The following is a 25,538-nucleotide window of genomic DNA, read 5'->3' on the forward strand; positions in this document are numbered from 1 at the left end:
CCGGAGCTCCTGCCTGGACTCCAGCACAGACACAGAGGCGGCTGCCCCAGCACACTGTGCGCATTGCGCCTAAAGCCACCTGACCCCCGGGGAAAGAGGCCATGGCTCCTGGCGTCTGTCCCGCAGGCACTTACAGACACCGCACCCAGCGCTCACGGGGCCCATCGGTCCCTGCAGCACCGCCCAAAGCTCAGGCACGGTGGGACGAGCAGCACCAAAGCCACGCAGAGGCCTCGTACCCATCAGTGGACACTCCTGAGCATCGCTCTGCCCCGTTCCCCTCTGCAGGTTGCTACTGAAAGTAGCCCGAGAGCAGGCTTGGCACCAGAGCCAAGCCGTGACTCACAGTGCAGCGATATCTGTAATTCAGAACTCTACTCCAGCAGGCAATGCCCATAGGCAGGAACAAAGGGTTGAGATAGAAATCTCATCCTCTTTATCAGGGATGCTTACAGCACATAGAATCAGCAGTCAGAAGCAAGCAATGCAACACCACCAGTAACTTAAGAAAAGTATGATCAGAAATTCTAAGAAACTGCCTTTTCACCCTTAAAGTGTAAATTAAGCCACTTATTCCAAGAAAGTATATTTATAATCAAAAGGTTTCAGTTAAAACAAACTACCAAAAAAAATTACTAAAAAGGGTTACACTTCTCTCCATAGTATTGGTTTTCAAGAACTGATTATCCTTGAGGTCCTTTCTAGAATAAGCACAATTGTTGTCCATCCCCCCTCACAATACAGTAACTCATTGTGCCGTTGCACACCAAGTCATCATCTCACTTCCCCTGAAAGTGCCCCGGAGCAGTGGCAACAGACACCACTCATGACTGAAGAGTTACTCAGTGGTACATTAGAGTAGTATCTGCAATATGATTATTTTTAAAAACAGCTCACCACATGTGTTTGTAACAGTTATTACTCTTTGTTGTCATGATTACATTACCTTTGATCCCAATTAAATTAGCTTTTCACCCCCAAATAAGAGAACAGAGCTCTACTGACACTGCATATGGAACAAAATTTGTGATTTCTTGCAACGGTAAGTGTAATAAAGTTTTGCTGGCATCATCCCAAAGGTAACTCCACAGGAGTCAAAATTAGATCTCCGATCGTGCTATAAACTTTCCTACTTGCAATTGCCTCTGTTGTACAGCTTGGGATTTCCACTCTAGACTAGACACAGATAAAATATACAGCCATAAGAAAACCCAAAGGCCTTTCATTTGTTCCAACTCTTTTCTAATTACAGCTGGTGACATCAATAAGACTTCTAGACAGAGCAAAACACTACAGGGATGAAGATAACTAGCCATAAACAGTATGTTCTGTAGCAAAGCTAGACTGATTTAAAAATCCAGAATACCTTTATCATCGCAGGAGAGTTAATGGGAGCTCAGCATACAGACTAGGATTCAGCTGGGGAAGAAGTCAGTCACCTTCCCTGGCAATACCTCAGTATGGTGCCACATTAGTTAAAACAGCACAGTAACCCGTCCTATACGTAACACAGTATAGTTCACTGGCAAGCTTGAAGAAAAGCTGTGGAATATCAAGCAGATGCTGTTATTCGGCTCTGACTTGCTGTGTAATCAAGATCAAAACTATGTAACAAGAGTCACATACTGCAAGGCCAATTAGAAAAAACTGTTCAGCATAAAATTCAGGGCTAGGGCAAAAGAAGGCAGAGAGATCTCGTTCATGGAGAGGTGTTTTCCATCTCAGTCATTTTGATACTTGAATAGAGGGAGTCAGATGGCTTTAGGTGAGGAAAAGGAAGGATTATTCTGGTCCTACAGCAATAAAGAATTAAGAAACTGTAAGTACAGGCTAAACTTGGGTACCGTTGGCTTTAGTAATAATCGTATAAATTCCATCCATTTCCACAAAATAATTTTATTAGATACATGAATACAAAATATTTACAAATATATTAGTGTTTTCAATGCTGTAGTACAGAAAGTAATCTATATTTAAAGTCACACACACATATTAGTAACTCTGTCTCCAAAATACTGCATAAAAATACTTGGATTACTACTATGAAACTGACCTAGCAGTCTCTTTCTCTCTTTGTCAGAGAGATTTGAATCTTCATCAATAGCTTTCAATAGAGATAATAGCTCATCTTTTGTGGTCTTCTCTGTATTGGAGCGATACTCTCTTTCATCAAGTTTTTGGCAAAAGGTATAGCCTAAAAGGAAACGTGAGACATTTAGTTAACGCCACACTCAACCACCCTTGAGATTCTACAGACTCATCCTCTTTTTAGAGTCAAATGAGTCATTGTTACAGGAAGTCTTTTTACTCAGTCCCTTCTACTTCTCATTTCGGTGCAGGACAAGAATAAAAAAAGTTCAGCTTAGACCATTACCTGTTATCTTACTAGGATCTTGGCCTTTCTGCAAAGCCACCAGTTTATTGCTGACCATTTTATGCAGGGTCCCTGGGATCTTGAACAGAAAAGACAGCGAAACAGCAGCTTAGAAAAAGGCAATTCCACATAAGCATACCAGGTAACAAAAATCTGGTCATTTTCTAGCTCTTACCTTTAACACATCTTTTTGGTGATCCACAAGGAATAAGATCAGGAGGTCAGTTTTGCCTCTGGACAAGGTTTTATTGTTGATAATAGCTTTAGAGAATGTTCTTTTGACAACCATCCTGTTGTCACTCTAAAAAATAATGCCCAGAAGAAGAGAATTAGTCTCCCCCTTCAGGAAGGGCATAGCCTTTGTTCTTCTAGGGTCATTGCTTTTCCTGTAGTCATATATTTAAGCTACAAATGTATTTTCTGATGAGTACCTGGGACTTCCAGATTCCAGCGAGTACAAAGCTACACGTGACAGTTAAGTATACACATTTACCTCCTTCTGTAGTTTGAGCTCAGAATTATGTGCTGCAACAGCCATGAAGTACAGTAGTCTTCTGAACTCCTCCCTGACTTGGCTGTCTAGAAGTTTCAGATAGAGCTGAACAGCTTCTAAAGATTGCTCCATCTTCCCATTCACTGGGGAGAGATAAGGTATCTATAGCCATATTTATTTAAATACAACCTGGAATAAACCACCTAAATTAGCCACTGAACAGACATTCATGTCTCTAAATAGAACCGGTCAAACAAAGCAATTCATTCTCACAAAAATTTCTTACAGGCTAATGAGAGCTGTTTGCATACAATCTGAGACCAGGCCACACCCAGGCTTTTCGCCTCATGTTGAAGCAAACTCACTTTCAATTAAGTTCAATTACAGGTCAGCCATCTTGACAGGAATGTGAAATACTTAAAAAGGAAAATGGTTCTGTTAAGAAAATTAATGACCTCTTGTTGTGGAAATAGAAAAAAAATGGGAGCTTGAAGAATTAATTGCAAGCCATTTTGTAGAGTTTTGCTAAATTTCAATTTGTCTTACTATGCAATACTGATTTTAGATGTGTGAATTATTTAAATTAAGTAGGTTGTACTAGTATCCTCCCTTTGTATTGTAGGGAGGAAGAATGGGATATAAATACAAAATATTCCCACCAACATGGAACAAGAGAAATCATCAAGGCAGAGCAAGATGAAAAATAAGGAAAACAGGGATGAGGTGATGTTAACTGATGACTAAAACATCAAAAGCTTTCTAAAATGTTGTCTAAACATAAAATTTAAGAAACATTTATATGGAAAAGAGGGGAGGGTTGTGAATAGGGTGCAAAGCTTCCACACAACTTTAGGTTTAGATCTTATGGCCTAAATATTTAATATTAGGCCATATTTAATTTCCATAGATACCAACTACTTCCAAGTTATAGCACTCTGGTTCCACAGCCATTCTACCTAGACCTGAACAAAAACTACAGAACTGCATACTGTCAGGACCAAAATTTCAAAGCACAGTCTTCATGACTAGAAATTTAAGAAAAACCTTGCAGAAGACAACCTTTAAGCTTGGCTACTGTAATAACTACTCAGTTTGTCAGTACATATATCACATAAGCTTAGAAACACAGCTTTATTTACTTACCTAAAAGTTCTGCTATTCCTGAGTGAATTTCAGATGCATGGCTTAACAGAGGCTCCTTTTTTTGGCCGTAGTATCTACCAATATTTTCAAACAGCAGTAGTTTCCATGTATCTGCTTTATCTGGTTGATCAGGCAAACTCCTGCTAATATCTACCACCATATGATCTGGAAGATATTCCAAGCAATCTATTGCTGCTGAGAGCCATTCGTCTGTTCTAGAAGACAGAGTGGTTTAACTTTGCAGCATTACTTACTGGTGCCTTTCAGAGTTGGTTGCATTTTTATTTTACAGAAAGTAGGTAGACTGGTTTCTCAATCACAGCAAAAACTGCACATGTAGGTACTTCAATACATTAGAAATTAGACAGTTTTCCTGACACACTCAGGTAGATCATTGTCATACATCTTTGTTATGTATTTAATCAAGATGAAGAATTAGTAACCCACACAGGTAAACAGTTACAAGCAGTTAAACCTAAAGTTAGTGACGTCCTCTACTGTTAGACAAGGACATAAATATTGCTAGATAAACAGAAACATGAACCTTGATCTGATTCAGACAGGTAGAAGCTTTTCAGACTATGTTTTTAACAGCATTTATATACAGTTTCAGGCTCAGCATTCTTTTTTTTAATATAGGAGAAACTAAACTATTCCCTCAATTTAAGGAAAAAATGTCAAGATGACAGCAAAATGCTCTATTCTTCCCTCAATGCAGTAAACAATTTCCCCTCTGAATGCTATCAAGTACTACCACCGCATTCAAAAAGCTCTTGCAGTGTTCAGCATAAATTGTGTCAGCTACTTCTAGTTTAGAGTTTAGCAACTGTCATTGACCAATTATTCCAGTCAAGTCTAACAGGGAGAAAAGTGCCTACTCACATTCTTTCTGCAGTTCTGGAGAATATTACATTGCTACCCAAAGATCAACTGTGCTTTACATTCCTATGAAAGCAGAAGGTTTTTCAGAGTTGCAGAGGTGAGCAACGACTACTTACTGCGAGTCACTGAAAGCCTTGAGAATCTCTCTGTCTAGGTAGTTACTTGTGATGACATATCCAGTTCCCTTCCTTGGCTGTGGGAGCTGAGGTCTGATCTCTCGGCGCTCAAGTAAAGACTCAAGGAGCGGCAGGTCCACAAGCTGCAGCAGACGAGCAATTGTTTGCTCTTGCCATACTTCATTAATAACTAGAAAGGTTGAAATACACGAAACACATGGAAATCCAGCACGTGCAAAGAGAGGCATTATGAAAAAGACAGCTCCCCTTCCTCCTCTCAGTCCTAACCTAACAGATTAATTTTACTAAAATAAAGATTTACAGTAGGAGGGAGCGTGGCCCTTATCAGCTTTAAGCGCCTTTTATCACCGCAAAAGGCAAGAATTAGTCATTTGTTTAGTTAACTACAAGTGTCAGAGAACTGCTTTTTGGATAAGTCTGAAGTATCTTACATCCTTTGTGCTCTAATTCGCAAGCAATCTTTGTTCTAGATAAGGGATTAAAAAAAAAACCTTAACAGCGACACTATCGTTATCTCAGCTTCCACAATGATGATCCGGCTTGAGTTTTAAGAGTTTCTAGGATGCATTAGCATTTTTAACCAAAGGAAAAAGCCCATTAGATAATAGTTTAGCCTGAGAGAGAGGACATGAACTGTCAAGAACAGTTTCACACAGTACTGGAGTGCCAGATGGTGCAGATACACAGTTAAAAAGCAAGGGAAGAGCTTTAGTTAGCAGCCTTAGCCAATAGCCTACTAAGTCAAGCACAGAAGTAGTGCAGGTAATCAAGTATTGTAAAGAATGTTCCTAACTCAAATCAAGCTCTAGACAATTGTGTACTCTTCTTCATAAAATTCAACACTGGTTTATTTCAACTAGAGGTAATGGGTCCTGCCTGATAAAATAAAAAGGTAAAAAGCAAGCCTGCGACAAATACAATTCGCCTTCGTTATGACGTGGTGTTCAAAACCAAATACTGCAGTTTGACTGTCTCTCCAATCTGACAGGCATAAGCCTTCCCAGTCCTACAGTTATTATCTTCCTTCTCCCACAAACAAATGACTGGGACATTTATCTGGCTTACCTCGGCGGGACAAACTATCAGAGATGTTTACTTGAGGGGTATTTGCAGGCCTTAAACTCAGGTTTTCCCAGAGATCCTCCAAGCTTTCTGGTTTGACAGGAGTAGAGTGAAACAACAAGCTCTTCTCATGTCTGAGATGGAAAAACAGGTTTTATATACATTTTATACAGGTTTTATATACATTTATATCCATATATATGGATAACCAAACATACCACGTAACATACAGATATGAAAAACTGGCTGAGATTTAAAAAAACATATTTTCTCTATATAAATACTGATATAACCTTCTCCCCTGTCCAACACTTCCTCCATCCAGGTCACACAGGTGACTGTATGATACCGTAAAGAATTATTTGCGTGCAACAGTAGCACACAAGTGCATAGTTCCTTCTCTTGAAACTTGCTTGGAACTTGTCACAGCCAGTATCAACAAGCTACCTCAATTACCACAGAGAAAATTTAAGAAGAGGAAATGGTTAAGGAAGGGAAATAATTTTGAAAAAAACCCAAACAAAATTTCCCTCTTCAAAGCACCAGTTTTAAGACATTATTCCTGATGGCAAAGTGAGGACAAAAATTAAGAGCTGTTCTTGAAAAAATGTAGAAGGTCGTTGCTCTGTAGCAACACCACCCTAAAGTTATGCAGCTTGGTCGTGCCATCAACCAATGGAAAGCTTCAGAACCCCGTCACACCCTTGTGTGTGTTAGCTGGTTCTTCTCACAACTGCTTTCATATGCTATCAAGTAGATAGCCTAACAACTCCAGCCACAAAATTACTACCTCCAAGCATATTTGTTTAATTTCAATTTCTATAGCCCCTTTGTTTTAGGGCACTGCAAAATCCTTTTGGTGTTCACTACCTTTGCTATGTATGTATCAACAGATCTGTTCCTTTCTGTAAATGAAGAAATGTAATCCAATGGATCTGTGCCCTGGCCAGAAGAAAAACACCTTCATTCTCACTAACAGAACGTGAATAACCTTGTTTCACAACTGTTTGTCAGATACACTCCAAGTCTTGTTTTAAAAATGTATTCGTCACAAGAGCTGCTAAGTACCACGTTTGATTAAAGTGGGTTTTATTATCATTAATTCTCCTCTTTCTAAATAAAGACTTGGGACAGTTTGCTTTAGCACATACCAAGAGCTAGTGGGGCGGGGGGGAAGAGGGGAGAGCAGAAGGACCAAGGAACTATCCATTTCTAATCTCTGCTTCTAGAGTTTTATGATCAGTTCGGCTGATGCACCGAAGTCCACAGCTGCTACTCTCAAGAACACATCAATCACAAAAGGTATTTTCTTTTTTAGGTCAGTACTACTTGTAATTTTCAAAAGTGCGTATTGCTAAAACTACTGTAATAACTAACATGCTTTCTTGTAAGAATATGTTTGAAAATGAACACTTGACAAAAAACTGTTTAAGGAAGTGACATGACAAAGTGTCAACTACATCGCAGTGTGTTCTGCTTTGTGATGGTTTAGTTAGCACCAGGGTTTTCTTTGCCCACTCCTAAAGAGACAGGGAAACAAAACCTCACCACTGTACTTCCCTCCGGTTCTATGATGGCATGCGATAGCAGAAGAGCACAACAGCCTGATACCTAGCCTAGGAACAAGCCACACATGCATGAAGAAACAGTTGAAAACATTTCAAAAAACTAAATTTGAAGTGTAGTAAAGCTAGAATAACGAAAGAAACAATTTATCTGCTTTTTTCCTTAAAAACTGGAAGGATTACTGGCTTATGCCAGAGCTAGGTGTGCAGCGAGGAAAGGCTGTTCCATTGCCTCAGCTCGTTTGATGCACCTGAATTCCAGCTGGTTACATTGGTTTAGAGCCCAACAGATCAGTATCTGTAATTCACTTACTATCTGCCCTCCTCCCCCCAAGGCAATGTGATAACAGACACAGAAAACAAGTAACTATGCAGGCTGAATGATTTAATCACTTCAAATCGCTGTTTCCTACCTATATTCCACCCACAAACATCTGTACAGTATCTACTTTTTCCCCTCTCCAGGTCCTGTAACTGTACAACAGTTTTCCCTTCTCTCCCCCAGAAAAGATAACATTTTCCTATTGTAAAAAATTTTTTTTTACATTCCACATACTAACCTGTGTGGTATACACTGCTGGTAATCTTTATCAAGTTCCGTTTGGTTTGAGACATTTGTGAATCTGTAGAGGCTACTGCTACTGTCTTCAAATACAGACCGTTTGTCTTTTCCAAAGACCCTGGTTGAAACAGCCTCAAATACTTTGTAATCCATCAGTGCTTGACACACACGCACTATTTTAGCACGGGAAATATCGACATCCCCAAAGTACTTGTTCTGCAGAAGATGGGCAAAGACAACATCCACCGCATCCGAACCAATAAAACAGTCGTGATAGCACTTCAGGTTCTGGCGACGCTTTTTCACTTCCACTTGAGTTTGAAGTGCATTGATAATGCTGCTCCAGACATATGTTGCTCCAAATGGTTTCTGTGCCAAGCTAAAGCCTAAGAACAGAGAAAGCATAAAGATTGAATTCATGCTGCAATTAGAAAAGAACTGCTCCCTTTGTAGCTACTCGCTTTCATGAATCTCGTAAGCATTTAAAAATCCTTGAGACTTCCAGTTTGGCTTGGGTTGCTCATGTATTAACATTTTGTTACTTTCTTGGCACGCCTGTCCTCATCCTACCGATGTATCGCACTCTGGTGGCTGCTCCCACTGCACTAGCCTGCAGCTTTGCAACCAGGACTTTCTACTTTTTCAGCCTGTCTCTTAGACACTGTCCTTGTGCATGCTCCTCCGTCACCTCATGGCTACACTTGCAGAACCTACTCCTGAGCACACACGTTCCAGCAACCAAAAACTAGCTGCACGTACTCGTAACTCCCCAGTTCCTCTACTAACACTGACAAAACTATACAGCGGTGCATGGAAGAGGGAAGCAGGGATGAAGAGACACATCGGAACCCTGTTTCTTGCAGGATGGTGCATACACAAAAACTACCTAGTATCAGTGCTTAGCATAGCGTCACTAATGAGATCGAGAAGTCTCTCAAGACTCACACAACACTTATCCCACACGACAGCCTTCTACCACCACAGTCACAAGCTCTGTGTACTAAATGCCACTTCCTTGAGCCAACCAGCCTTCCCTCCCCCAATAAAGCCACTGAACTATTACTCATTTACTAATCTGATTAAGAATAGCATGTTAGCAACTAACAGTTTGACCAGAGGCTAGACTCGGCCTCCACAAGGACTTAAAAATACAGGATATACTTATAAAGTTTGCAGTTGGCTCCTAACTGGGAAGAGCTGCAGCCACCAGCGAGGCTAGAATTAGAATATGTGTTTCTCAGTGAGGCAAATGAATAATTTACTAAGAGAGAAAAGCAGAGGAAGAGGAGAGAAATCAAAAGCTAAAGGACAAAATATGGAACGAGGAGTTGGCAGCAATCCTACAGAAAGCCATCTGGGGTTATGACAGACCTCAAACTCAATGAATTAACAGTGTGATGCAGTGTAAAAAAAGCAACAACATGCAACTCATTCTGGAACATATTACCATGAACATTTTCCACAGATACAGGAGATATTTTTTTTCTGTTTGGTCTGAGGTGACATTAGAGAATTGTATTTCAGTTTTGGGCACCAGGACTTCCAGCTGATCTCCAGCTACCAGGGCGCCCAGAAATTGGAGGGAGGCACAGGGGAAATTAGGGGGACAGTAAAGATTGAAGAAAAAAGAAAAAAAAAGCAGGGAACACAAAAGCATTTGAACGCACTAATGCTATTATAAAGGACAGCAATGGTTACCTTAAGAGTGATTATCGAATTAAACATCTGCTTTCTGAAAAGATTTTTAGCAGAAAAATAAAGTTTTTTAATATAGGGCATTGAACCAGACTAGATAGAAACCCCCCCGAACCTCCAGTTTCCAAAGCTTTAAAAGTTCAAGACCGGCAAAGCATGCTCTTGCTGATACTTTAACCTGATGACACCTTCAGGTAGGCAGAACAAACAAAACATTACACAGAATTTCTTTCCAGCCTTACGTTTGGAAAGCCGACTAGCCTGCTCGGAAGGAAGAAAAAACCCCAAACCCAGCACCTTGACCAAACACACACCAACGCTGGTTTCTGTTGCTAAAATAAATATCAACACATACTGCCTGTAATAACTCGACTATTAGCCACTGCTTTATCACCTCTTCCTTCCACACACACCCCCCAAAATCGCTTTTTGGGGAAGTGGTATCTAGCGCGGCATTAGGTAGAGGTGACAAGGTTTCACGAAGTTAAGGTGCTCGAGGTGGGAAAAAAGCAGAAATTGTTCTCAGCGAGCGACCTTTAGCCCTTGAGGTTGCACCGAGGCAGCCGCCCTTCACCTCGCTCCCGGGCCAGGCTCAGCCGCCCCGCGCCCCCCGGCCCGGGCCGCCGCCCTCAGCCCCGCGGGCACCTGACGGGCACCGCGTCCCCGCCAGCCGCCCGGCCCGGGCCGCGGGGCTGCCGCGCCACTGCCAGGCTGCGCTCGGCGGCGGCGGCCGGGCTCGGTGCGGGGTCCGCGGCGGCGGGGCAGGCGCGAAGCCCGGACGGGGCCTCCCGGGCGGAAACGCCTCCCCCCACCGGCGGCGGCGAGCGGCCAACTTTTGAACCTCCGCGGAGCCGGGAAAGGCGCCGGCACGGAGCTGCCGGCGGGCGGGGGCCAGGCGCGGAGCGGGACGGCTCCGACCCCCCGAGGCCGCGGCGGGGCGGGCAGACCCGCCTCGCCTCATCGCCTCACCTCAGCAGCTGCCCCACCGAGCCCGGGCTGAGGGCGCAGCGCCCGGCGCCCGCGCGCCCGCCCGCCCCGCCCGGCCCCGCTCCGCGCCCCGTACCCGGCGGCCTGGCGGCGGGGCTGCAGACCGCGCCGAGGCTCAGCGCCGCCGCCTTCTCGCGCACGGAGGCCATGGCCGGAGCGGCCGCTCTGCCGCGCCGCGCGCCGCCCGCCGCCAGAGGTACCCGCCGAGGGGCGGGGCCGCCGCGCCCGCGCCCGCTCCCATTGGCCGGGCCGCGCCCCGGGGGCGGGGCGTGCGCGGCGGCGGCTGAAGGGCCGCCCGCGTGCGGCCGGGGTTCCGCCGCGAGGCACGGAGAGCTGTGGGGCCCTTCGGCCGCCGCCGCCACGGCCGGGCCCGGCCCGAGCCGCGGGCAAAAGGGTCGCCGTGGTTTGGCCTCAGAGAATGCGGGCACCAGCGGGATCCGTGACGAGCGACTGCCTTCGGAGAGGGACGACACGCAGCAGAGAGCTGGCGTTCACGCGCCTGGCGGCTCTGGTGCGGGAGGGCCCGGAGCACAGGTCTGCTGGGGAGCGGCTGGGGGAACTGGGGGGGTTCAGTCTGGAGCAGAGGAGGCTGAGGGGAGACCTCCTGGCCCTCTGCAACTCCCTGCCAGGAGGGTGCAGAGAGGGGGATGAGTCTCTTGAACCAAGGAACAAGAGCTAGGACAAGAGGGACTGGCCTCAAGCTGCCCAGGGCAGGGTCAGGCTGGCTCTGAGGAAGGATTTCTGTGCAGAAGGGGCTGTTGGGCGTTGGAATGGGCTGCCCAGGGCAGGGGGGAGTCCCCGGGATCCCTGGAGGGGTTGAAGAGTCGGGCTGAGCCAGCGCTGAGGGATCTGGGGGAGTTGGGAACGGTCAGGGAGAGGTTCACGGTTGGACTGGGTAAATCTTCAAGGTCTTTTCCAACGCAGGTGATTCTGTGATTCTGCTCTCACCGGAACACCCAGGCGGTGAAACCCCTGATGCTTCTGACAGCAATGCAAGTGCTACCCTGGCTGCTTACCCGCTGGCTATAGACCCCCATTGTTAGACTGAACAATGTAAAATTACCCCCTGTTTAGTGTGTAGTTTAAAAAAAGCAAACCGGTCAGCTCTATTTCTATAAATTAGCCCGAGAATAGGCCTCGTATGTGATCGTGAATGAAAAATTAACCAGGGCGTAGGGCTCGAACAACCACATCTGGTTGACATTTTCCTCTGATGTCTTATGAGCTGTTTATTATAGCAGTAGGCATTCTTTATTGGAATGAAATAATAAATTTACTTTCAGGGTAATACAAATTTTTTTCTGTTGTCTGCAAGACTGCTGAGAGATCCAACAATTTTCAACTAAGTATGGAGTATTTTGATGATTCTTAGTCAGTGAAAGTGTGTTAGAAGAACAAGTTCAATCATATTTTTGGGGTGATTTCAACAGGAGCAGACACTCCTGTCGATCTCAAAAGTATATAATGCACATTAAAGATCAAATAATACAGATATTACAAACCATACCAAAAATCATTTTGAGTTCTCAGACTATGCAACTGTTGATGGCAGCTTTGTAAAGGAAAACCCCCTGTGAAACTTGAGCCTGTTCCATAGTGCAAGCCGTGTGAAGCGCAGGGTGTCTGCAATCCACTGAAGCTCAGGTTAGCCTCCTTTTATCCTTATTTGTCACACTTAAAGGTAGGGTACTCTAAGATTGTTCACCATACACAAATGAATAAACAACAGACTTCATCTGAAGCTGGGAAAAACTGGTACAGGGAACTAGATATTACAAACCTACGGTAGCCAAACATTTCGTCATGTTTCACTGCCAGAGCAATAAAGTATTTAATAATGGAGCTCCAAGAGTGGAAGTTCCTGTTGTTTTTCAGATAAAGAAGTCTTAAATCTCTGGTCTTAAGCCCAGAGAAAAAGGGATCTATTAAAACTGTAGCATTTGATGATGATGAAAGTTCATACTGTTTTTCAACAATAGGAAGTAACAAACAGAGATTCTTTCTTGGGGAAAGAGGGGAAGATGTTTTAAAAAAAAATAGTTCTGACTCAGAGGTGTCTGTTCTGACTGCTGCCATTAAGAACCTAATAAAAAATATATATAAAATGCATGGGTCAGTGGGGATTTCCACGATACATTGTTTTACCATTCCCTACTTTCATAGTAGTTTGATGCTAGCCTTTTTTTTGATGCTTTGCCCAAATATATTAACTGCAGATCAGTAAATGCCCAAGTTCATTTTCACTTTTAAAAATAATTTATTTTTGCATAGTTGTTGAAATAAAAAGTGATGCAGTCAATCATTCTGCAGTGGTTCACCACAACATTGACAGAATTTAGAACTACAAACATTTTCATACAGGAGGTGTATCAATGTTAACGAGCACATTACGCCTTACATCAGAGAAGGGTTTGTCTTACAGGGAACACAGCTAATGCACTGGGAGCTGCTAATCTAGAAGGCTGTAACATTTTTGTTCTTCTACTTTATTACTAGGTGATCAGCAGTCTACCCTGGCTTTCTGCCTTTGCTTTCATGTTTCCCCACAGTGACCACAATCACAACACACCAGTTTCTCCAGGGGCAGGTGGCAGCCATGGGTTGGTCAGCCAGCTGTTGTCAAACAGTACCTGGTATTAAGGAAAATGCTATATATCTTTTAGTATTTCTCACAATAACATTATTATAAAATGCTTTCCTAAAGCAGAGATACACTTTTACATAATTATCAATATATACATAACTGGTTGATGCTTTTAGATAGTCATTTTAAAGAATGCAATCTCGTGCAGCCGGTAGGGTCAGTCTCAGCTGGTGCAATTCCTTAGACTGTGGTGGGAAGATCTCAGGATGAAGGTGCAACTCGCTGTATTTGGCTTCACCTTCCACAGTGTTTTCCCCAAATCAGCCTCCCGGAGGTTGAACACAGGATGCACGAGAGAATGCCAGTTACAAAGACACAATTCATTTAATTCGTCAAATCACTTAGGACCCACGTAGTGTCATTCTCACGTGCACATGGAACAGCAACCTTGCTCCAGAAGCAGTTTCACTGAAAAATACAGGACTACATAGAGACACAGATGCTACTGTAGGTACATGCATCAAAACCTGGTCTGCAGGGCGTAGGTCTGCAAGGGAGATTGTAAACAGCACCAGTGAAGGAAGTGTGATGGTACAGAAAGCTTTACTGTTGGCTCTCCATCTAATAATGTTATGTGAAGCTGCACAGAACAATTGTGATTTAGTTATGGCAAAAAGAAATAAATGTATTTTTAACAAATTATCCAACCAGGTCCTAATTTCTACAGTTGTATCAGATGCTTTGAAACTGTCACAAAGAACTTCTGTGGCGAGGAACAGCGAAAGAAAAATCTATTTGTTTATTTCCAGGTCATCTAGAAATACTCCCACCAACTGCAACAGGATTGAGAGAATGGCCTACGTTTTGAAGAATTTACGAACTTAAGTTTTCAAGAATATGTATCTCTACATAAGAAGAGTCTTATGTAAGAACTGTACGGTTTAATTAGAAGCACACAGCAGAAACAGAGTGTCTAAGTTCAACAGCCACAATTTCAGGCATGTGTGCTGCTCAGGATGTGATTCACTTACTCCTGTCAAGTGTTTGCTTGAGGATAAAGATGATGCTAAAGGATAAAGACCCACATTCAGGTCTTCTCTGATTATGGGGAAAAAGAAAGCAAAATGTAAACTTATACCATCACAAAGTGAGAAAGTGGTGCATGCCTTGGTGTGAAGTGCTGTCTAGCATTTACCATAGCGAACCTGGAAACTGGACAGCCAACCAGTAATGTGAGAGCACCTGTAATTTCCAGGTGTTCTGGGCACAAAAGGAGGAGATCTAAATTAATACAAGACCTTACAAGGTAAAAAAAAAAAAAAAAAAAGACTGTGTGATTAAGTCTTTCAGTATCATTATTGAAACGACAAATGTTGGAGGCTTTGTTGCCTAAAAAAGATGGAGGCATATTAATAGAAAATATACTGTTTTATCTATAGCAGATCAATGCTTTGTTAAGTGATTAGGAAATGTTATGAATTCTTGAAAGAAACAAAAGAGAAAGGCTGTTTCAATTTCAAAATTTTTAGAAAAACTGAAAGGATTGCAAACCTGGAAGATAAAATGTTCTCAACCGAAGAAATGTTCAATGCTCCAATTATTATTCACATTTTAAGTGCCAAAAAATTAAAAAAAAAATGTTGATTTGTCACTGAAAACTGACTATGCAATAAAGAGGGGTTCTTGCAGAGAAAAACTATCCCATTTCTTATTTTCAAAGTAATTTAGATCCCACTTTTCTGAAGGATTAACACAGAACTGTGCATTTCAAATGCTAATCTGACATCTGATAAATTTTTCAGACTATAGAAGGCTCTCTCTTACACCAACCTTTTTCTTTAGATTTCAAATGTCTTCCCATAACAATATAAGCTTTAAAGATTTAGTGTATGTCAACACATCTTGAATTTATATAGACATAAAAATTTTATTGCCGTAATCGCAAGGATCTATCAAACCCAATCTTTATGGCTGTTTCTGAAAAAGTATAGCAATTAATAATTACCATAAAAATTCAGAAAAATATTCCAGTTATTTAGAACAGTTACTCTTTTGTTGTTTCCCCACTTAAATATCAACAATGCCCATATTCACTGCAGTGCTGAAGTTGATGAAAGGAGAACATTTTAAACAGTAACCCTTAAAATATTGCTCCATTCCATTCACAAATTATGAGACAAATTACATTTCAATATATGGCTCATTGTCACATAAAGATACTCATGTAAGGGAAAATCAACAGCTTCAGTTATAGAAAATACTATTTTTTTTAAGTTACAATTATCATAACATTATCAAATCTCTTCTACTTCATTGCATGAAGATAAAGTCCAGTATGTTGGGTTTTAATACTGGAATAAAATTCAGAAAACTCTCTCTTCCACCTCTGTTCGTCTCAAATTTACGAAAATGAACAGCTATTCATACAATATCAGATTGCAAAAGGCTATTTGATACACTAGACGGGTATGAAGGAAGCTGAAACAACTGCTGCAGTGAATCTGCCTTATTACCAAGTCACACGCTCTGCTGTTGGTGCTAAAGAGAGCGAGAGGTTTGCTTGGGGCTGAACTCGGTGGGTTGGAGAGGACTGACACTCTCCCTTACGACGCAGAGCAGTTTATTCACAAAGTCACTCTGCTTCGGCCCAATTTCCCATCTACATTCAGATTCCAAAAGCTCAGGTAGCAGAAGGTTCTGTGGGAGGCAGTGATGCCAGCCCGCACCATTCAACCTGCCCCACCGTGCAGAGGCCACCTGCAGCACACTCTTGCTCGGGCACAGGTACAATTGACTGCCAACACGCAAAGGTCAGTATTTCATACCGATGTGAAATCTGTAAGGATTCCACCCTCGCATTTTTGAAGAGCCCTGGAACAATAAACAAGTTCCCAGGACAGAAGCTTCTGGATGACCGTTTGAATCGACAAAGGGCGCATTGTTGAGGAGCGCAATCCTTCCATGCCTGGGCTGGAACCCCGCTGCGGCTGCGGGCCCAAGCAGGGCCGTGGCAAGCGGAGGGCAGGAGGCAGCGTGCCAGCCCGCGGGGCTGTGCCCCGAGCCAGGCTCCAGCACACTGCCTGCAGGGAGCCAGCCGCAGACAGAGCGACTCGAGATGGCTTACTGCAAGGAAGGGTACAGGGCAAAGACTGCTAGCGATGTCACCAAAACCGCAGGGACAAGCCTCTGCTGCTCAGTCTTAATAAATACGAAGGAATATTGTCTTAAACCGATTTTTTAGCTTTTCCTCTTGCAGAAGATCTCTGAGACACTCAAGAATGATTATATATTAGAAGCAGAGATTTAATACGGCATGCTTAAATGGGCACAGGATGGCATGGTCCTAGCGACACTGTTTGGATAAAGACTTACTGTCATCTAGACACCAGAAACCTGTTCAACCAGAATGAGCAAGTACAATCGGATACAAATAATTGAAAGGTGAGAAGCTACCATCTGCCCAGCCGAGCATTACCATTTCTCAGGTGAGCTGCAGTAACTGACTAAATGAGAGCTCCCGTATGCACAACACAAACCCAAATACACTCACTTAGGGTACCACTGAAAGTGGCTTTAGGTATGTTCACAAAGGATTAGGGGAGCAGCTCTCATCAGTTCGTACAATTGTGGAGAGCCTGTGGAAGTCCAGCAGAATGAGCAGTGATTTCCAGCACGGTGAGGTTCTAACTTCTTAATCTACCAGGGAGTTTCATATCCCTACTCCCAAAGGAAACAGCCACTAGTGGCACCAGCTTAATGGGACAGAAGTTCCTCATCAGTAAAAGGGGAAAAAGTGAGAACTCTAAATGGATTTGCCAAATATAACTGAATTCCTGATTTTGACCATTTCTTTGGACTTCTTTAGAAAACAGCTACATACCAATTATATTTACACTGAATGCAAAGCCTGTATTCGAGAGCAGAGGATCAGTCTTACTGTTAATATATGCTACAAGCAGGAATCTGTAATTCACCTCGTACGTTACTGTACAATGTGCTGGGGCCACCAAACTCAATTATGCCATGTTTTGCCAGGCCCACAGTTTAGGATGGGAAAATGGCCCTGGAAGTACCCTGCAGAGAGCCTTGCTACTAAAACTCAGAATGAGAACTTGCAGAGGTGATGTCAGAGAGAAAGTAACAAACCCCGGCTGAGCACTTCTTATTACTTTTTTTTTTTTTTTTAAGCAGCTTGTTCCAGAATTGAGACACTTGGATTCTCACGGAACATGCAAGCTTTCTCTTCAACTCCTTAAGTGCAAAGTCCATTGACTGTGGTCAAACTAACTCTCTGGCTGTTTAAACAAAGTTGCTGGACCTTGCACTGAAGCAAATAGAGAGCATTCACCTACTTTCTTCTGTTACCAAAGCGGTAGGGATAGTAATTCCTACATGCTGACCCACCACAAAAATCTCGGGGGGTTCAGAAACACCAAACCTGCTTTACTTAGAGAACAGATCTAAATCCTTACTCTCCCAAAGCTTTGAATGAGTTACCAATTTGACCTAACCGCACGATAAAACATTGACGATTCAGCTTTTATTCAATTACCATACCGTTTACCTTCTGTTGCCACAGAAAAATACACAATACGTAGATAATGCACAGACAAATCACGCTGGCACCCACCGCAGTTAGAAAGGATGATGCCAAATAACATAATTTTACTTAAAAGGCTTTGCTATCACAAGCCCTGGAAGCCTTAGAGGGCTACAGCATGTACTCCCAATCATACACTTCAAGGTAACACATCAAGTGTTAACACTCAAGTAACACATGTAGAATAAAGACAGACTTAATTTAATCATAATTTAAACCAAAAACACCTATGAAAAGTTAACCACAGCATTTTAAATTGAGGTTTTAAGGCTAAGCATAGTAGCTGGAGTCAAGACTGGCTGCTACAATCTATAACCTTTATCATACGCCCAGGATCAGAAACACAATTAAAATTATCCTATGTGTGTAAACATCCGGTGTGTCTTGAAGATAAATACTCCAGTTCTGAAGCTCTTACACAAACTATGTGATTAATAGTGAACTCCTCAGCACGTTCGATTAGGACTCAGTTACAGTATTTTAAAGTTAATAGATATTAACAGTATACTGAATGGAAATTTTACAGTTTAGCTTACCGCTAGCATGGTTACCCACACATTTTCCTATTACTCCTGTTCTCACTAATGCTCACTTACCTCAATGCCCCTCTCCTAACGGCTATTTCAGGAAATGCTTACCATGCACACATTCATCTACATCAAGGTACCAGACCCGAGTGGATTGATTATAATACTAGCAACTTATTTCCAAATAAATTCCTTTAGCTGTGTCAAAGTCCCAATTTGCACAGGGCTGTAGCATTTTTTGTTTTTATTTGGAATGATCATCATTCAAACACTCTGCACACAGAGAAAAATCCAACCATGCTATGACACAGTCCAAACGGGGGTTTTTTTAACCCTTCACATGGAACATCTGAAGAAAGATAAATGCCAAACTTTTGATGATATACCTGTATTCTTGTCTCAGATGATTGCAATAGAAATACTTCTTAAAAGGGATTTTGCTCTCCTTATCCTTATTGAAACCTTGACAATAGAGGACAAACCTGACTAGGAACCATAGTCCATTAATACACAGTCAGAAATGGATTGCAGTAGGAGGCAATGAAAAACCAGTGCTGCTCTGCAGAGATATGATGGCACCCATGCTTTTCAAAATGGAAGAAAACTTTCTTCTAGCAAAACAAAAGGCAGCATTAGGACTAGACTGGATTAATCCTATACAGCCACTGTGTGTGGCCAAATACTAACAGCCCTCTGGTGGGACCCTCTGCTAGGAATGCCCACCTGCCACCAGATCACACTGCTGGCTTGTCATTGCTTTTCAGGCAAGTGTATACGTTGCTGCCTGCCTAATTGAAGCCATTTCCTAACTAGTACTGCTCACGACTTCTACACCCTCTGCTCCTCAACCACCTCCACTCCAAAAGCTCCCCTAGCCTCACCCTTTCCAAATTATTCTTCCTTTCTGATGTCCTCCCACATCTGACCCATGTTTGTTCCCACTTCCCACCCCTTTTCTCCTTCAGATTCCTCCAATATGAACCAACACATACGTATATGAGCCTTCCCAACAGATTCTGTTTTCCTAAAGGGAGTGGCCATAACAGCTCCTTCGGTCCTGCTCGTGGGCACTGCTGTTATTGCTACTTCCCTCTGCCCTTTGTACATCAGGTAGCTAAAAAAAAACCCAAGAAAAAAACAACCAGAACTAAACACACGCACAAAAGAAACAGTACAGTGACACTTTAAAATCAGACATCTAAGACATAGCCAGGACAAATAAGATAAACTTTTGTAGGGCTGGGTACTCTTTGTTTGCTGTTTTCCCTGACTCACCTTTTATTTTTCTCCTCTATAAATAGCTTGTTCTCTGTATTTACTACTGTGTTGTTATAGGAGATCAAATTAGAAGAATTTTAAGACAGTTTTCTGTTCTTTAGTTTCTGGAAATGAAACAAAGATCTGTTAGGTTTTCTACAGGATAGACAAATACCTAATACAGAATAAGTTATTCTGAATGCCTAGGATACTTACCAACAAATTGCTAATAGTAGGAGCTGCTGTTCTTTAAAAAGCTGCATATATTCAGCTTTCCCCCCTTTTTTTTAAAAAAAAATAATAAAAAACCCACTTAATAAATTATAACTTGTATCTGGAATGCAGTATCAAAAGCTTCAGCTTCCACACTGCAATGGGACATTCTCTGTGCCTACCCACTTCCCAGTGTTTTTTTGGGAAAACAACAATCAACTCCAGGGGCAAGTGTCTCATTTTATACTCATCTTGGTATGGGAAGGAACTCTTACACAGAGGACCATTAAAAAAAATATTCCAGCCCTTCAGATTCACCTTTATCTGTAAGTGGCTCAGGGAATGCTCGCTGTGTATCTTATGGCCAATAACCACACCATTGGACTTCAGCCCTCAGAGCATGGGAAAATACTCATGGGAAAGTATCCAAAGCAATTCATTGTAATTGGAGGAAAAAAAGCAAAACAAAACTAAAACCCTCTACAGCACCATTTCTTCCCATAGGTACATAGAGATGATATTCTAGTTTAGCAAGAAAAAGAACAAAAGAAAATAGCACAGCTAAAAACCACCTGAATCACAGCAGTAGTCTCTCTCTTACCCTACTTGTCTGGCTCCTCACTTACCACGGCAGTTTAAGACCTGGCAGACATATCGTGAAAATTAATTTACAGCATTTAGAACCCACAAAAATAAAAAAAAAAAATCCCAGATAAAGCAGACACACTTAATCCATGCAGTATCATGAAAAAACCCCACCCAAACCCTACAACTGCATTTCTTCATATTGAGATCAGAAAACGTAGTCAAAACTGCCAATTTTCTTCCAACAATCTAACTTCTCAAGACTTTGTATTTTAATAATAAATGACTAAGCGTTATAAGATTTTTGTTTAAAAAGTGTTTTCACTTTAATGGGTTTAGTTAATAACATCATCAATGGTACAAAACTGTCCTTTTTCACATTTCCATACATTGTTATTACGGACCACCTGAAAATCTGGACTAAGAATGCATAAAGTGTCTCTTAATTAGCCCTAGCTTCATTTTTTGCCATATGTAGAAGAGATATGCAGAAAAAAAAACATGCATTCGTTAACAATGACATGTTAATATTAGCTTAAACGATAAGATATGGCAGAATGTGCATTGTGTAACGCACAGGTATGTAATAGGGTAAGAGAGACCACATGTCAAGTGTTGGCACTGAAATAAGAAATGATTGATGACACACTGACCTTTTGTGACCATAGTTTTAGCTTTTCTGTTTTAAAATTGTTTTAAATAGTAGTAAATATTTAAATAATATTTAAAATATATTTCCCTAGGGAAATCATTTACTTGGAAGACAGCCTGTAAGATCTGACTTTTTAAAAAGTAGTATTTCATTTTGACAATATATGAATACAATACATGCCACAGAACTTCAAAGACCCTAAAGTCCTTAGCCATTTTCAGAAACAATTTCTCAACCCAATTGTGTCTCTGATTTTTTGCTAACAAAACTTTGGAAGTAGCATCTCAAAGAAAACCTGCCTTTAAGAGAAATACTGTATTTCAATAAAAACAACACAACGTATACAGGGATGTCATACTAAAGAAAAAAAGGTGGAATTAAAACCCAAATAATTCATCATGCAATTAGTTTAATTTCTGTTTGGTTAATTCATAGTCTAAGGAGGGTTTTGTTCCTTCCTAGTACATCTTCTCTTGCAGTCAAGTGAGTGCTCAATTTCCACTGTCTGATGTTAAGGGATGAAGACCTCATTGTTACTTTAAAATAAAAAAAAAAAGACTGAGGTGTGGGTGCAGAATTAATTATCTAAAATACAACAAAGCAAAGTATTTGTGCAAAAAAGTAATTTGTACATTAACTTTTTTCTAAGTTTGCTTCAGTATAAAAAAAACCCTCTTCAATCCCACTAACAAAGCTTTATTTTGATTTATGATCCTTCAACACACTTGAGAGTTTCATGTTTTTTACTTATTCTAATTTGGTAAATTAATAATCCAGCCACCATTTTTGCAGCCCTGAACAAAGATGGAAGCTCCATTATATTAATCTTTAATAGCCTGGGGTAGTTACTTTTATTCAAGACAGGTTTTTCCTGTCTTCTACAGGCACAGTGCTTGTTTAACTGGCCTTGGGAATAAAACAGCCAAAAATAAGCCAGGTCACCTTCTATGGCAGTGCAGAGCATCCTGGCCGGTTTGTTGTTTTGTTTGTGTTGTGTTTTGTTGTTTGTTTTTTTTTTTTTAAATGGTCGTTGCTAAAATTACCTTCTTTTTAAATAGGGACAAGCTACTCCAAAAGCCTCTCAATTCTTTTTTCAGCTTCTAAGGACTTGGATTAAAACAAGCAGCTTCCTAAAGCTACTTCTAGATTCAAAAATCTAAAATATACAGTAGCAGTATAGAAATCATTTAGAAAGCACAGAGACCCCTCTCAATTAGTTGCTTCGTAGTCATATTAGGAAGCGACGTGCGAGACACAAAATCTGATGAGTTCTTTCCTATACCATCCAGGAGCCAACTTGATTGTTCCCTCTGTCTGCATCCTAACCATTTTTAAAACTACAGATTAGGAATTCCCAAATTGTGCTGTGCACATCACTAATGTGACAACAGAACTCTGCCAGGGCAAGTAAATACCTCTTCTGAATCTACACACGCTGCCAGCCACCCCCACCAATAAGGGAATACACTAAGTAAATTTGGGAACCCCCACTATCAATTAAAAAGTATACCAGGCACATTTCTACTATATCTCCAGTGTGCATATTTACATTAAAATAATTTTAGCTGATTGCGACCAACGTTGGTAACTCTGATATTTGGTTTCACCGTATAAACTCTAGCTCCTACCAGATTCAACGCCATATGACTGAAACAACAGCAACTCCTCATCCCTGTGAAAATGAATTAGCTTCAGGATTGCTCCAACAATCTGCGCATTCTTCCTAAACCAAAACCCATCTCGCTCTCCTTGATTATAGTAGACATAGCTGTAACACAACACATCTATTAACATGGTAGTGACCTCCCTTTTTAAAGCAAAACCACTATGAAGAGGCTTTAAAAAAAGGTAAGGGCACATACCCATTTCTGTTCACTGTAGTCTGCATACAAGTGGTAAAGGAGAATTATTGCTTTCAAAATATGAAAAGCTTTGGAAATATGGTAAACATCCTACAAGGTTCTAAAACTAATTAGCTAAAATTCTGTACATACTTTAATATTCAAACCTCTATTTGATTACTCAAGATCAAATCATTTCATTTTCACATCTATTCATTAAACTCTTTATAGTTCTAAGGGCTAATGAATATTTTACAACTAAATAGAATCAAAACAGATAATGGGAGAAAAGGTCACATGGCAATGAACATTATTTCATTTGGCCAATGAGTAGTGAACCCTGCTTTCTTGGCTGAAATTAAGGCACTAAGTGGCAGTGAAAGGATAAAGGAATGAATTTTTTTTTTTTCCTACATTATCTGAAAAAAGACTGACATGACTATTTTTTTAGGACGCCAGTAGAGCACATATCCATTCCGAATGACTCAGTAAGGCATTCTGTTGGCAAATTTAAAGAAAATGTTCTCCTGATTAGAGCCCATTACATTCATTGTCTGAGTGTGACTAGTGGCACTACTAACTGTTAACAAACTGGAGGGGAAAAAAAAAAGCTACAAAGATGTCTGAAGACTTGAAAGGCACCAAAAAGAGAACAGCTCTGCAACTGCCAGTTCTACAAACAATTATGTAAGCTGTGTTTAACACTGCATATAGTCTAGTCAATCATCAATCTTTGTTGACAAAGTGTAGTAGCTCTTCATTTAAACTCTCAGTTAATCAAGTGCTAGTTTAGTAAGAAATTTATTTTCACGTATCAGAAAATAATTGCAGTGTCTAACACAACTACACTTAAAGCAAAACTAGTCTAGTATGCATTATTCTGGTTAACACTGAAGCAAACCTGTATAAACAAAAGGGTTACCTCGAGATATATAGTTTACAATATGAAATCAACATATAAATGAATAGGTTTTACTGAAAACAATGGAAAGTGTATTACAAAGATACATGAAACAATTTTAACCACAATATTTTCTCTGTGAAAAATACAACTATTAGTGAGATAAAATGTACAATTGAAATTTTCTTTCCAAAAGAAAAAAAAACACAGTATAAAGGAAAATATTTTTTTTTTTTCTTCAAAACAGGGAAAATAGTTAAGGTCATTGTCTTTCATTACAATATAATTTGACACAAAAAGCAGTCATAGGATTGCACCAACTCCATGTTCAGTCTCCTGAACATGACAATAGTAAAAGGAGTCCATAAAGCATAATGACATTTCTGGATTTTATGATGGCAATATACGTACGCAGAAACTGATGTCACTCCGGCTCTGTTCACAAAATGTACAAAATCCTAAATTTGGTGGCCAGACATGTAAAAATTAGTTCACCCCAACGCCGACTTTTCTGTTGCTTAGCCAGGGATGGAAAAATCTGTAGTATTTTAAGTGTTGTTATCTTTTTAGCAATAAAGAAAAAAGTATATGTAGTGCATGCTTTATCACTTGTCAAAAACATTTCTGAAAATAAAACTAAGTTATCCGATAGTTTACAAAATAGAAAATAATTCTTCAGGTTAAAAATGTGGTTACGTTTATGTTTAGTTCCATCTCCAAAGGACTGATTTCCTTGGCAGCATCACTTTTCCTTAGCAAGAGCCAAGGCACAAAGTTCCATAAAGAGAAATAAAATGGCTACAAACAAGAACGCAGTCTGGCATTGTGAAAGAAATCAGAGCCTCTCTCTGAGCTTTCTGTTCCATCAGGTTAGTGCCGTAGAGAAATGGAAGATTTGGGATACATTTTTGTTATGAGCATTTCTGCTGGACATGATTCAAAAGTTCACCAAACTTTTCAAAAAGATCCTCCACCCATTTTATATTTTTCATGCACAGCTGCACAATCTCTTCCTGTCCTAGATCTGCACTCTTCTTCTGAACAGAAGAAATCTATTTAAAAAAAGAGAAGCAGGAGAGAGAGAGAGAGATGGATATACATGTTAGGCTGTCAGCATTTCAGAATTTTTGTTGTTATAATTAAACACACACCTTCTTTGGGAAAAAGCCTTTAAGCTTTAAAAACAAGGGAAAAATGCCCCCCAAAATGCGTTTCTTAACAACCGAGCCAGAGCTCAACTCTTGTATTTCTGCTACCTGGCATATTTCCACCAAGGATTTGCAGGAAAAAAATAAAGGAGTGGGCATTCCAAGACAAAAAGTAGTCCTAGATCTGAGGAGTTACACACACTGATAAATTCTGTTTTGTTTATTTTGGGTAACAGCGAAGAACGCTTACCTATCCTGAGGGAAACTGATTTCACACAAACCCTGTAAGTCTCATATGTGCATGTTCTGGGCAGAGTGCCCCTAAGGGGC

The 25,538-nt window shown here is 41.0% G+C and overlaps 2 protein-coding genes and 1 long non-coding RNA gene across 6 annotated transcripts in view; 1 reads left to right on the top strand and 2 right to left on the bottom strand.

Moving 5' to 3' along the window:
* Positions 1–1,920: 1,920 nt before the first annotated feature.
* On the bottom strand, positions 1,921–11,077 carry DEPDC7 (DEP domain containing 7). 2 transcript variants are annotated; one of them, XM_074918220.1, is made up of 9 exons: positions 10,977–11,077; positions 8,217–8,604; positions 6,095–6,225; positions 5,009–5,198; positions 4,011–4,225; positions 2,868–3,010; positions 2,550–2,675; positions 2,375–2,453; positions 1,921–2,194 (listed from the first exon to the last, which is right to left on the bottom strand). In XM_074918220.1, exons 1-9 carry the CDS (start codon positions 11,047–11,049, stop codon positions 1,980–1,982), a joined length of 1,560 nt encoding a protein of 519 aa, XP_074774321.1. In that variant the 5' UTR covers positions 11,050–11,077; the 3' UTR covers positions 1,921–1,979. The 2 variants fall into 2 exon arrangements, with proteins under 2 accessions (XP_074774321.1, XP_074774322.1); XM_074918221.1 differs by having other exon boundaries at positions 6,095–6,218; positions 8,213–8,604.
* A 118-nt stretch (positions 11,078–11,195) lies between these two features.
* LOC141966153 (uncharacterized) lies at positions 11,196–17,990 on the top strand. The gene is made up of 3 exons (XR_012634552.1): positions 11,196–11,434; positions 11,825–12,544; positions 14,294–17,990. It is a non-coding gene; the product is annotated as an uncharacterized LOC141966153 (long non-coding RNA).
* Positions 17,991–20,967: 2,977 nt separating this feature from the next.
* QSER1 (glutamine and serine rich 1) overlaps positions 20,968–25,538 on the bottom strand; it is a 45,875-nt gene continuing 41,304 nt past the window's right edge. For all 3 annotated transcript variants that reach the window (XM_074917808.1, XM_074917807.1, XM_074917809.1), the window contains one exon: positions 20,968–25,112. In XM_074917808.1, coding sequence (XP_074773909.1) covers positions 24,972–25,112 — 141 coding nt within the window. In that variant the 3' untranslated portion in view covers positions 20,968–24,971. The remainder of the gene's footprint in view (positions 25,113–25,538) is intronic.

The sequence above is a fragment of the Athene noctua genome, chromosome 14 (genome assembly GCF_965140245.1).
Source record: "Athene noctua chromosome 14, bAthNoc1.hap1.1, whole genome shotgun sequence".
Taxonomy (NCBI): Eukaryota; Metazoa; Chordata; class Aves; order Strigiformes; family Strigidae; genus Athene; species Athene noctua.

Bases quoted from the DNA above. Each gene is read 5' to 3' on its own strand.
- DEPDC7 (XM_074918220.1), bottom strand. From the start codon at position 11,049: ATGGCCTCCGTGCGCGAGAAGGCGGCGGCGCTGAGCCTCGGCGCGGTC. The intron at 8,605-10,976 runs GTACGGGGCGCG...CTCTGTTCTTAG, and splicing joins CCCCGCCGCCAGGCCGCCGG to GCTTTAGCTTGGCACAGAAA. The intron at 5,199-6,094 runs GTAAGCCAGATA...CAACCTTTCTAG, and splicing joins TGATAGTTTGTCCCGCCGAG to TTATTAATGAAGTATGGCAA.